Source organism: Tamandua tetradactyla, chromosome 4, assembly GCF_023851605.1.
Source record: "Tamandua tetradactyla isolate mTamTet1 chromosome 4, mTamTet1.pri, whole genome shotgun sequence".
Taxonomy (NCBI): Eukaryota; Metazoa; Chordata; class Mammalia; order Pilosa; family Myrmecophagidae; genus Tamandua; species Tamandua tetradactyla.
In genome coordinates, this window is record NC_135330.1 from 116,993,892 (window position 1) to 117,008,092 (window position 14,201).

General features: G+C 40.2%; 1 protein-coding gene and 1 pseudogene across 9 annotated transcripts in view; one reads left to right on the forward strand and one right to left on the reverse strand.

Moving 5' to 3' along the window:
* The window catches only part of DGKH (diacylglycerol kinase eta), a 212,010-nt gene that overhangs the window by 85,570 nt on the left and 112,239 nt on the right, over positions 1–14,201 (reverse strand). Inside the window, exon 1 of one of the 9 annotated variants that reach the window (XM_077158356.1) lies at positions 13,612–13,688. The exons of the other annotated variants lie outside the window; for them this stretch is intronic. Coding sequence (XP_077014471.1) covers positions 13,612–13,614 — 3 coding nt within the window. The 5' untranslated portion in view covers positions 13,615–13,688. Of the gene's footprint in view, positions 1–13,611; positions 13,689–14,201 lie in introns of those variants that run through there. 9 annotated transcript variants of the gene reach the window in all.
* Positions 5,171–5,339, forward strand: LOC143681997 (U2 spliceosomal RNA; annotated as a pseudogene).

Here is a 14,201-nt window from a genome sequence, read left to right on the forward strand (position 1 = left end):
CATTTGATTTTGCAAATCCAATACGGGCTCTTCTGAATCCTTCACCTTCCAGGGTCAATATTTTATATTCTGCTGTCTAATTCCTATCTGTTTTATAAGATGACAGCTACTTACCTAAAAAGCATTTTTCTAAGGTGTTAATAGATAATAGAGATTAATGTGTATTTTATCCCAAGGCTGCTTGAATTTTAATGGAAGACTAAATAAAGTACAATGTCAAAACAAATGTATTTCTGGCACGGTGCCAAAGGAAAGCACTACATGTATTTTCAGAAGATAGTATCATTTAAATCCATACAATAACAGATTAGGAAGAGACCTTACAAGAGTGGTACAATATCAGGGGTACAAGGGTAGTTCAATGGTAGAATTGTTGCCTGCCATACAGGAGACTCGGGCTTAATTCCCAGCCCATGCACATTCCCCAAAACAAAACAAAATAAGCAAGCAAACAAACAAACAAAAATTCAACAAATGGTGCTACAATAGCAGGATACTCACATGGAAAAATAATGTAATGTGACCCCCACCAGACAGGATACAAAAAAAAAGAACGCTATAATATCATAAAGGTTCATTTTGTACATATGGACACTGTGGAACCTGCATTAAATGCTCACAAAACAGACAGGAGATCCATGATGTCTTGGAACACAAATTTCACCATATCTACAAAGATGTAAAATAATTATAAAGATGTAATGGGCTAATGATAAGTGACAGGTAATTCAAACACGCAAGGACTGCATTATGAATATACAGCCGAAATGTTTAAATAAATTCTGCTATACAGCATGCTATCTAAACAGGATTCTAAGTCATACTGTTTGACGGTTGAACTAAGGTCTTTTGATTTCAAAAATCAAACTTCAAATCATTTAATTGTCACCACATTGACAGAGATAATTGAGAATTTAGTAGCAGAGGTATGAAACACTTCTGACAAGCTTATATAAAAATGTACTACTTTGCAAAATACATCCTAATAAAAATGTTTTATAAATATATAACACATGTATAGAGAGGTGAAACATTGCTGAAAAGTAATAAAACATGTTTGCCAGGAGTATGTCTGTCTTACTATCCACAGGAATACTTGAGTACTGACATTCCAAAAAGGCAATGACTACCTGACCCTACAATGATCTTTGTAAGGTAGGTAAGGAATCAATTGTATTATCACATATTGAAGAGAAAAACAAATGTATAAGCTAGATAAGTCGCTCATAATTAGTTAATACACTTCTTATACAGGGAGTTAACAACAACAAAATAATAGCACTGTTAATGGCAAATTAAAAAAAAAAAGGTTATATCCTTCACTGCATAATACTGATTAGAGTAACTACCTTCAACTCAGTAAATCTTTCAATTCTTTCCAAGTTTTTGCATACAAAGGCAGTGTATGAGAAGAAAGATGGAATAGAGTTAAAATCTGGCAGTGGTATTTTTAGGATGTGCACAGAAGAAAGAGGGATGAAATGATTTGTTGTGAAAGATATGTTTTAAAAGACTTCAGATAAAACAAGAGAAAGAGAGGAAGGACAGATGATGCAAGTGCAGCAACATCTTTAGAATAGGAGCTGGGTAGTGAGTATTTTAGAGTTCATTACAGTGTTATACAATGTTTGTGTATATTTAAAATATTTTGTAAACATTAAACAAACAACCACAAGGAGTCAAGCATTTGAAAATCCCATGCGAATCTCGTCAGGGGACCAAGAAGCTGAGGGAACTGGGTGTCTCTGTCTTCTTCTAGGCACACAGACCCTATTCCACCCTAGGCCCTGAACTTAGCTTGGGGAAAATGTCCACCCAGGATGCATGTTCTGGCCTCTTTCCTCCCCCACATACCAAACTCAAGTCAAATGAATAATGGGGTTCCCTTCCTCAAGCAACCTCAAACGTTCACAGAAGCGAATGAATTAAGACTGGCGATCGCTGGTTGAACTGGGGTGGCATATGGACGTTACTGAAGACAGGGACGCAGACTCTACTTCTATCATTTTTAGGGCTCAATGACTCTGCTTAAGAGCAGATCAGTTTGACTCTCTCCTCACAAAACCTGCTTCTTGACCAAGTTATCGTGACTTCATAATAATTTCATGTTCCATGTTCATTTGATTTCCCTTTATAACCTTTTTAGCCACAGTGAAATACATAATTCAGTGCTGTTAATTAGAGTTACAGTGTTGTGCTACCAGCACCACATCCATGACCAAAACTTTTCCATCAATCCAAATAGAAACTGTATAATGTAAGCATTAATTAAAATACTGTTGGGTATTTTTATTACTTTAGAGTACAAAATATAAATAAAATAAAAATTCTGATATCTTTTTGCATGAAATTAAGAACCTCAGATTTCAAAACTATCAGTAACAATGGCCTCACTACATACACGATAGTGTCACATGACCATAGATTCTAAAAACACATTTTCTTTATTTAAATTAAATAAGCTAAAATGTCATTGAAAAGCATTGGATAAAATGATAACACAATAAAATAAAGGTGGAAAAATCCAATTTTTCTTTTCAAATCAGCAACTGAATTCAACACTAGAAAATTTATACAGTCTTACAATCTACATAAAAACCATAAAAGCAGACAGTGTATTTAATATCTTCTGGGACTATCTTATCTTTAAGGCTATGTTTCAGAGCATGTCACATCCCAGAAGCAAAGAGACAAAGATAGGAGGATACAGTGAAACCCCGAGGGTAAAAGCAGTCTCTCTGCAGGCTGCATGCCCCTGCCCTGCCCGCCCTGGAAAAAGGACATGACAAAGTCCTTGTGGAGCCTAATGAGAAAGAATTTAGGTTTTACTCGTTGGGTGTGCTGATTGGAAACTGTTATGTGCCCCAGAAAAGCCATGTTCTTTTACTCCGTTCTTGTGGATGCACACCTATTGTGGGTGGGACCTCTTGATTAGGTTGTTGCCATGGAGATGTGACCCTGCCTATTCAAGGTGGGTTTTTCCTTCCTGCATCTCCAAAGGCCTGGGCTGAGCTGCGAGTGCTGAGACAGGTATGCTGAGCTGCTTTGGCTGTGCTACACTGAGCTCTCTCATTTAAGCACCAGCCAATTAATCAGACATCATTCATTGTAGCAGGCGCGCCTCCTAGCTGATTACAGATGTAATCAGTTGAGATGAGGTTCCCATGCCATTGGCTCATGTCCACAGCAACAGAACTAGGTGCCTTCATCTAGCCAAGTCGACACCTGAATCTAACTACCACAGCTCATGACCCCTTCCTGACATCACTCCAACTTCTTGCTTCCAGTCACATTCCCCACTACTTCTTCTGATTCTCTCTCATATGGACCCATCTGGATAATCCAGGAAAATCTCCCATTTCAGGACTCTTCACTTAATCATGTCTGCAAAGTCCCTTTGCCATATATGGTATGTTTTGGTTTGCTAAAGCTGTAGAATGCAATATACCAGAAATGGGTTGGCTTTTTTAATGGAAATGTATTAGGTTCCAAATTTACAGTTCTAAGGCCATGAAAATGTCCAAATTAAGGCATCAAGAGGAAGATAACTTCTCTAAGGAAAGGCTGCTGGCATCCAGGCTTCCTCTGTCACATAGGAAGTCACACAGTAACATCTGTTGTTCCTTCTCTCCAGAATGTCTCTGAGCTGGGTGCTTTTCTCTCTTAGTTTCTCTGAGCTCTCTCCAAAATCTCTGCCTTTTATCCTCTCATAAAGAATTCCAACAAGGGGATTAATGGGTTGGGTCCCATCTCCATGGAAATAATCAAAGCAAAAAGTACCACCCACAATAGGTCTGTACTCACAAGCAGATTAAAAGAACATGGCCTTTTCTGGAGTATATAACAGATTCAAATCAGCACATGGTACATTCACAGGTTCCAGGGATTAGGATTTGAACATCTTTTTTGGGGGGGAAAGAGTGTGGGGAGCATTAGTCAGGCTACCATACTCATAAAATAAAGATAGTATGTAACCATACACTTTGATACTGTAATAATAAATTAATAAATCAATGACACCTGCAATTTATTTTCTTATTAAACTCATAATTTCTGTTAGTATCTATGGATGCAAACAAGTTTACTTTAAAGCAACTAATAGCTTAAGTTCATTATAAACAAGTTAGGTAGGCGGTTCTACCTGTTGATAAATGGAATGGTTACTCCTGCAGCGTTTACATTTTCAAAGTGCTTTGCTGTCAATATGGTCACATACATTTTCTTAATTAACCTTCAATATAACTGGCCTTTCTTATAGCTAGAAGTAAACTTAACTTGCTTAAAATTGCAAATCCAATAAGTCGCAAAGGGAGAATGTACAGCTAGGTCTTCTGGCTTCAAATCTTATCTTCTTACCCATTGTATCAGACAATTAAGGCCCAATTCTCAGCTTCTTCATGTGGAATTCAGAGCCCTGCCATGTGTCAATCTAGTATGCTATAATTTGATATCTGCACCTCTAAGTAAACATATGCCATCAAAACAATTGTTTCAATATAAAATAAAAAGACTAAGTATAAAAATTTTCAAATTAGCAATACCAAAATTACTTTCCTAAAAAAAATTCAAAATAATAAAGCTACGTAATGATGGCTATAGTTTTTTACAGAAATAACTTCGGTTGGCCAAAACTGGCAAAAAAAAAAAAAAAAAATCTAAAAATTACTGAGTAAACCCAAATCAGCACTCTATGACCAGTCCAAAATCAATTTACGTTTAGACCACCAATATGAAGCAAGCATAATCCACAACTAGATGCAATTCTAACTGACAGGTAAGCCACACACATCAGCCTCATAATTCTATGTAGTTTCCTTAGTGTATGCTGCTCCCTTAGAGGCAACATGCACGTGTTGGAAAAAAAGAGTTTCCTTAACTTTCCCCAATAACCTTATCTAAGGAGGTCTCTCCTTTTATTCACCACCACGCCGTGCTATTCTTAACTTTACAACACTTTTCTCCGCTCACATACTAACATTTGGTTATTTTCTGATGTAAAACCCACTTCATTTCTGTTTCACCACTATATTCTAAAAACCATGCACATTCCTAACAGAGAATATGTTAATGTTTTAAATGACTGGCAAAGGCGATGTATCAAAAATGGCAGGTAAGATGAGTCACAACTTTTTTTATTAGAGAGGGTTGTGGGTTTAGAGAACAAACATGCATCGCTTCTCGGCCTTTTGGCTAAGATCAAGAGTAGAGAACAATCTGCACAAAATACAGACTTCCCGTATACTACCTTATTACTAACACCTTGCATTAGTGTGGAACACTTGTTACAACTCATGCAAGGACATTTTTATAATTGTACTAATAACTGTAGTCCACCATTTAAAATGTGGTTCACTGTTGCACCATCCAATTTTTTTTGTTTTTAATTTTTATTTTATTAATATATTTACTGTTTTAGCCACAGTGAAATATATAATTCAGTGCTGTTAATTAGTTACGGTGTTGTGCTACTAGCACCACCATCCATTACCAAAACTTTTCCATCAACCCAAATAGAAACTGTACAATTTAAACATTAAATCCCATTCCCTAAGCCCATAAAATTTAAAAGAAAGTGCCAAAGGTTACCTACTGTGATAGACTTTTCAATCCATCCATTCAATTATTCATTCGTCCACCAGAAAAAAATGTGAAGAGGCCTATTTTATGCCAAGTAATGTTTCAGCACCGGGAACAGAGAGACAAGTCCCCAGTCCCTTTCCTCAAGGAGTTCAGAGTATAGTAGGGAAGATGGAAAATAAACCTAATTTCAATATAGTAGATGCCTGTCATCTTCCCAACCGGTTATAGAGCGTGGCCTATGAGACATTTCAATATCTGGACCTTATCTATTTTCTGAGCCCCTAGGGTACAACTAGAACACAGCAAAAGGGCAACTCACCAAGACCAAAGGATAGGAAATGCTTTGCAAGGGGAAGATAAAACTCAAACAAGTAAGGATGAAGGGCAAGCCAGAGTTCCTGCTTGTGTCTGGGAAGGGTGTAAGGGAAGGGAGGGAGAAAGAGAAGGAATGAATATTTCAAACCAAGGGACATCGTGTACACCCAAACACAGAGATAAAGAGAGGTCAATGCGAGGACTGAGTTTTGTATATAGTGTGAAATGACAACCATAATTTGAAGGAGAAATTTGAAGCCAGAGAGGTAATTATGAAAAACCTTTTACCCACGCTGAGGTGGGGTATGACTCTGATACTAAAAGGGATGAAGCACTACTACAGGGTTTAAGAAGAAAGGAGACATGAATCACAGATTCGTTTGAAAGATAACTCTGGCAGAGTAGAGGGTCTGAGCTGGGAGCAGACAGGACAGGAGGTAAGCAGGTGGCAGGGAAGCCGCTGGACGCTGAAGCATGCCACAACGATTTGAGCAGGTGATAGATACGAAAAGGATGCAATCGCTTTTAGGAGGCGGAACTAACAGGACTTGTCTAACTGACTGTGAGAAATGACAAGGAGGAGCAGTTGAGATGAGTCCCAGCTTTTAGGTTTGGAATTAAAATAATTTTACAATCCAAAAGTACTCAGAGTGACCATTCATAAGAGTGAGTTGTTCTAACAGGCCAGGTGAGTCATTACAACAGGTCAGACACTGTGCTACATATTTTATATATATTATCTCATTTCATCCAAACAACCCCAAAAGTAGCAATATCATTTTCCATCTGAGGAACTTAACATTCAGGTAAGTTCTGTAGCTTGTCCAAGTCACAAAGCACATGCAAGATTTGAAACTAAACTCCATCTGCCTTCCTAGCTGTCTATTCAAGTCGGGAGGACTAGCTAAGAACATGTAAAACTATCCTGGAAGAACAGGCAAAAAGGCTACAAGTGCTGCTCATTTCTTCCCTTAAAAAACTCAGGCCACTACAGTTACATTTCAACCCTGTACACACTTGTGCACACTGTAGAAATGAGCAAGAAATGAGCTACAAAAAAGGTGCTGGTAAAAAAAAATAATAATGATTCCATTTACTAACATAGATAAGTCTCTGCAATCAGCAACTTCAGAACAAAATATTTACAGGGCATATAATCATATCATAGAAGGCATCTGAAGCCCTACATTGTATGTGGGAAACAGAGGTGGTTTTTTTGAGTACTAATTGTAATAACGAGGATCATAGTGATTTCAGAAATTATTTATGTGTGCTGACACATATACTTCCACTCTAAATTAGCAGTAAGCACTGGTTAATGGACACATTAAAAGTTTCATCATTCATTTAATAATTCAGGATGGTGCCAGAGATTGGAATGATGCATTAGCCTCCATTCCTTGGCACAAGCTCTTTTGGTCTGTAACCGTAAATTACTTTGTACAGGGCACATGTGCAATGGGAAATTTCAAAACAAAGTAATTATCTTGTTTGTATCAGCTACCACAAAACAAACACATTTCTAAAACCTAAACCTAAATTTTCCATGACACCATAATCCTACTTGGGGAATGGAGATGTTATTTGAATATACCAGAAATCTCAAAAGAGCCATGAAAATAACACCAAAAGAGGACATTTGGATTGTGTTTAAAGCATTTCCGAAGTGCCTGCCAGACGTCACCAGGATATTTTACCATCACTTCAAATTCACAAGGTAAAAAACTGAAGTCTTCTTTTCACTGCCCCCAAACCTGCTTTTATTCCCATTTTCTGGTTTTAATTAAAGGTATCATTTATACCCCAATCCTCCCAAATTCAAACCGTCTGCATTACTTCCTCACCCTCCCCCCCCAACTCCTTTGGCCACAGCTCTCTGACCAAGCCCTCACATCCATTACCTCCTTCCCTGCTTCTGCAGGTGGTCTATCAGGCACCACTGGCACAGTTTGCTGGGACTGTAGCAGTCTCCAAGGTGGGCTTCTGCCAGTGCATCTCTCTTTTATAAAATGCATCTAATGGAAGCAGCCAAAAAGGCCCATATCGTATTTAAAAAAAAAATTCTGAACAGGTAATACACAAAGGTGAAGTAAAATTCAAAATGTATTATTAGTGCCAGTTATTCATGTATTCCTACAAATATTCTCTGCTCACACTATAAATCTATGATCAGTTGAGGCATATTCACATGCCCATGTGCATACACACAGAGGAACATGCACGTCTATATGTACATACCTTCACATCTAGCTTTTCCCTTTTAACAATAAAACTCAAGTGTTAATTCTGGATTGTTATACACAGAGCCCATTCAGTCTTTTTAATGGCTACATAACATTCCACTGTGTGATATATTTCATAATTTATTTCAACCAGCCCCAAACTCACTTGCACATTTGGGTTGTTTCCAATCTTTTGCTATTACAACCTTGCCATAAATATCGTTGCACATATGTCTTTGCACATGTAAACAGTGCAAAGCACCGAGCCAGCTGATTGTGGATGATATGGGCAGCAAGACACTGATGGATCTAAAGGCCTGGGAAAACTTTCCTTACAACCTACCCTATAAAGTGCATATCTTGACCATATTGTGTTAATTGTTAGGTTAAAATATTTTAGAAGTTTTTCAATAGTCATAAAAGTCCTTGCTGGTGGGTGTCCTCCTACCAATTCTGAAAAAAAGCACATTCACTCTCTTAAGATACCTCATAGCAACAATACTTTACCTGTATCACACACACACACACACACAATCCTAATACTTACAAAGAGCCCCAAGGGAGACACCATTGCTTTGTCCTAACAGCTTTTCTCACATTATGGGCCTAGCAAATAAGGCAGCTCTAATAATATTTTTGAGCAACTGAAGATGCAAAGCATACTAAGCATACTGAATTTTCTCATCATCATACACTGTTGGAATTCTGGGAAAAAAAAAAAAACAAAAACAAGGCCAAGGATTGTGTAGAAACCACCAGACTGTAGAGACCACTCTGCTCATTGCTCTTATAAACATCAGGTCTGCATCACATAGAAGGCTGAGACTCTTCCCGCTCAAAATATTCGCAGCAAGCCTACATGACTTCTGTTTACTCCCCCAGGTGGCTCTACCTACTGTTAAAATGTTCACACTACAGAGTTCTGTGCTAGACTATTACAAAGAGTCAATGAGGTATATAAAATCCTCCCATCTGCAGAAGCTGAAAGCTCTATCAGCTGGTCCTAAAAGACTGTGCTGCCGGGTAAAACCTCGTGAAGGGATCAATGGAGGGCATCAATTGAACCTTGCTGAAGGGCCACCTTATCAGGTCCTGATGTCAGGGGCCGAAGCTGTCTTATAGCCATACCTTGTACTCTACGATATCAGGTCTATTCAATGACTTCCTGTTGTTAATCTGTTTTTCTCAAATATGTAATGATCAGTTTCTGCCTTGAGCTCTATACCAATGGAGGCAGCTTACCAGAATCTTCTGAGAGTATCTTAATATAGCTGGCCACCCCTCCACTCTGATCTCCTAGTCCATATACCACCACCTGTGTTCCAAAACTGTCTGATAGTTTTCTAAATGTGCTACCAGAGAGTCTCATATTGTGACACTCAATAAGACTCAAAAAAGCAATCTCCAATAGGATGGATTCAACAAACCTGTTGTCAATAAACAGCTCTCATTCTGATTTCACTTTTTTGTGGCCGGCTAGACTAAACTTTGTCTTTCTTAAGTGAAAGCTACCTTTGGACATGGCCCGGAGGCGGGGCCAAGATGGCGGCTTAGTAAGGTATGTGCGTCTTAGTTCCTCCTCCAGAGCAACTACTAGGTGAACAGAAACAGTGCAGAACAGCTCCCGGGGCCACGGCAGGGAATGGACACACAGCGTACCCCAGTCTGGACTGGCTAGTCTGACTGCGAGACTCGGCTGCGGTGAGATCCCCAAGCGGCACGCGATTTCCCGAGCAGCGGCAGCTGTGGCGGCTGGAGTTCCTCCCTCCCTCCTTCCCGGGCTGGCTAGAGTCTCGGAGAGGCAAGTTTCCCAAGCCGCGGCGGCCGGCGCCCCTCTTTTGCAGGCGGCTTCCTGGTCCGGCTATGAGTCTCGGATCAGAGGGCTACCCAAGCCGCGGTGCCCCTCCCCCGCGGGCGGCTTCCTGGTCCGGTGGCGAATTCCCCGGGCCCGCTGCGGCCGGCGACTGACACCCCTCCAGGGAGAGGAGGGAATTTCCGACAGTGGCAGGGACTGGGTCCAACCAAACACCAATAGGGGAATTAATAAAGGAGCCACAGGGTCCCTTCAAGCTGCGGCGGCTGACGCCCCGAACCAACTGAGAGAATTGGATCGGAAATCCCCAGGCCGCGGAGATCGGTGACCGGGGGGATCCCTTCCAAACACGTGAGACAAACGTGTGCCACGAGCGCCACCTACTGGGCAGGATAAGAAAAACAGAACCCAGAGATTTCACAGAAAAATCTTACAACCTTGTTGGGTCCGACACCTAGGGAAATCTGACTAAATGCCCAGACGCCAGCAGCAGAAGATAACGGTCCACACTCAGAAGATTGAGAATATGGCCCAGTCAAAGGAACAAACCAATAGTTCAAATGAGATACAAGAGCTGAGACAACTAATGCTGAATATATGAACAGAAATGGAAAACCTCTTCAAAAATGAAATTGATAAAGTGAGGGAGGACATGAAGAAGACATGGGCTGAAGATAAAGAAGAAATAGAAAAACTGAAAAAGCAAATCACAGAACTTATGGAAGTGAAGGATAAAGTAGAAAAGATGGAAAAAACAATGGATACCTACAATGATAGATTTAAAGAGACAGAAGATAGAATTATCAGAAGATAGTGATCACAGAAGATAGTGATTTGGAGGATGGAACATCTGAATTCCAAAAAGAAACAGAAACTATCGGGAAAAGAATGGAAAAATTTGAACAGGGTATCAGGGAACTCAAGGACAATATGAATCGCACAAATATATGTGTTGTGGGTGTCCCAGAAGGAGAAGAGAAGGGAAAAGGAGGAGAAAAACTAATGGAAGAAATTTTCACTGAAAATTTCCCAACTCTTATGAAAGACCTAAAATTACAGATCCAAGAAGAGCAGCGCACCCCAAAGAGATTAGACCCAAATAGGCGTTCTCCAAGACACTTACTAGTTAGAATGTCAGAGGTCAAAGAGAAAGAGAGGATCTTGAAAGCAGCAAGAGAAAGCTACCTTTGCCTTCGTGTGTTCAGATTTGGTCCTGGCCACATTTAACTGGATCTAGAGACCACAAAAAAATGTTTACGGCAGAAACCATAGAACTAAAAATCTCTTTCTGCTGGAAAATAATTTTAACCATTTTCTTGTCGGATAATAAATTCTTACCTGAGACTTATCACAAAGCAGAAATGGATCAAAACTGTTAGTCTATCTCTCTTCCATGAAAGAGGAGCTTGAATGGCCACCACAAACACTGACAATATGTGATAACAAGCAAGCGCTCTGATAGTTGCTAGCTGGTACACTGTTCTACATAACTCTTCTATTTCTGTAGGGGATTCAATAGGAAGGGTCAGATCAGAATAAAACCTATTGGAAATGATGGGCCTTTACCTGGTATCTGTTATTGTACTCTAAAATATAGAAGCTTGAGACATTCCAGTATGCTATTTGTTCTCATGGAAAGAGCACAGGCTTTAAATATTAATTATGCCACTTGCTAACTGTATACATTTACACGAATTACACAAATCAATTCTCTGAAATTCACCTTCTTCATTTGTTAAATGGGAGAGTATTTCATGGGCTTATCGAGATCATAAATTGTGATATAAAATGTAAAATACCTGCTATATGATCCTTATTCCTTGTTACAGGGCACATCAAAGAGGTTTCAGAGACAAATAATCATTTATTTTTCTCATCTTTATTCCCAAACACTTTAAATTTTAAAAACCTTGAAAAATAAAAAATTTTTCCTAGTAGTGTTTTACTATTTTTTAAATAAAAGGTTGTTTTTTAAAAGTTGCCGCATGGACAATTTTTTGAGGAGTGTAATGATGTCTTCTCATTTCGAGAGCATTTCATCCAGGATGTGAGGACTGATTTTGCAGTTGTCAATGAGATAACAATGATAGGCAAAGTGGCCTGACCTACGTGCAGATGGCTTAGGCTTTGCCAGGGTGAATCAAGACCCTGCCAGGTATTTGTCTCTGGGTATAAGACTGCAAACATCTTGGAGATTTTCTGGATAGTTTGAGCATCATGGGTCCCTACTATTCCTACTTTCTTAAGAGGGCCCAAATGATTCTGGCTTCCTGGGAGATCTGCAGAATCAAAATTCTTAGAAAACAGGACTCCGCTGTGCTAGGTAGTGAAGAATTTCCAAGATATTAAAACTGCTCACTTCCCAAAAACAAAACAAACAAACAAAAATTCAACAAATGGTGCTGCAATAACAGGATACTCACATGGAAAAAGAATGAAATGTGACTCCCACCATACAGCATGTAAAAAAAAAAAAAAGCTGCTCAGGGTTCTATTGCTTCAACCATATGGTGACAGGATATTGGGCCCTCTTGAGCCAATATCCAGAACCTACAGTATTTTTTAAAACTATTAGTAACTTATTTTCCCTTATTAGGCCAATATTTTCCATACGGGGCATCTCCTTGAGACAGGGCATTGTCTTTTACAGGGTTTGAGACCTCAGTTTACATTACAAATGGGTACCAGAAGTCAGACGTGTGGGCCTATCAGAAGTCTTCCACTAAACACTTAAGCCATGTAGTGCCCACAGGGAAGTTCAAATAAATCCCAAAGCCCTCCTTCAAAAATTGCATCAGTGGAGTACTACAGCAGGCAAAGAGTGATCAAACCACCAGGAATAGTGATCAAACTTAGGAGCCTCCAGATAACTGGATGGCTGGGGAGCCTGGGGCTGTTGGTCCAAATCTTGAGCCATCTGTGCCAGTTTTCTGTACCAGATTCCCTTAGGAGGGAAGATGGGCTCTGAGTGCCTAACTCTATGTGGCTAAAACTGCTGTCGCTGGGAGCATGATCAGTCACAGCAACGGCTCAGGGCCATCTAGTTGGAGGCATTAATAAATCCAGAGCACGGAGCAGGTAAGTGCAATGCAGATTTGTAGCCAGGCCGAAGACCAGGAGGAGACATATCACATGGCTGTTCCCTGGGGGCTGCAATAGGGAAGGGCCACGACGACAGTCAATCCTCCATAACACAAGCTTGAAAATGGCCAACTGTGTCATCATGATATCAGTCTTCCGCTGGTTATCTACAAGGTGCCTCCTAGGCAACTAGTTTCATAAGACATTGTATTCCAAGCTCATGGATGAACAGTTCGACATGATCGCCATATCCTAGGCTCACACATACTGGCACAGGACACCTTTGCAGAGGAGGGGCAACGGGGCAGTCCTGGAGGTTTTATCTATGGAATCCTAATTGGCCTGGGTTCTGAGCTCTAAGAAGGAGTGAAATCCCCTCTCTTTCTATAACCCAGGCTTTTTGATGTCACATTCACAGTCTCAGTTGGACAGAGATCTTTCGCCTTTTTTTTTCTTAATCTCAAGGATCTTATTCCCAAGGTCCCATAATTTAAAGACAGGGACGCATTCATGAAGGCAGGGACCATGTCTTTTGATATTTTTTAAAATTCACGTTAAGCATTTTTATTTACAACTCTATGGTCAATTCTTCTTACTCACCATGGTATCCCCAGAACCTAGCACAAACGTATGAGAGCAGCCTGGCAGGAGAAGACAGGGTATGGAGTTGGCTGTCGTGCAACGGCCTGGAAGCATAGAAATAGTGATGGAAGCAGCAGGTTGGAAGTAACTAAGCAGGAGTGTCATGGTGTCCTTGAATTAGGGATCTTGAACAAGGCCGGGCACAAGGTGAAAGAGGTTACACCAAGCAGAGCAACTCGACGTGGTACTCTGCCTCCTGGGCCTCCAGGGACACAATTCTTCAGATAGGCTCCCTCCACAACAAGGACCCCCAACGGCAGTATCTGTTCACACCAATACAGACCATTTGATGAAACTAATGTGCTAGAACTCCAGTGTCTGATTATGCAGGCAAACCCCAGGTTCCCAGGCCTCCAGAGTTGGGAGAGTACTCAAGGACGTACTGATGGCTCATTCCTTACTTTAGAAGGGCCATCTGAAAGGTTCATAGAGGCTACTAGTGATGGTGGAGACAAAAGCACCGTATTTCCACTCATGCCTCTCTCTACCCCTACCTAGCTCTCGACCCTTACCTGGTTCATTAGGGTTTCGGTCTGAGAAAACCCATG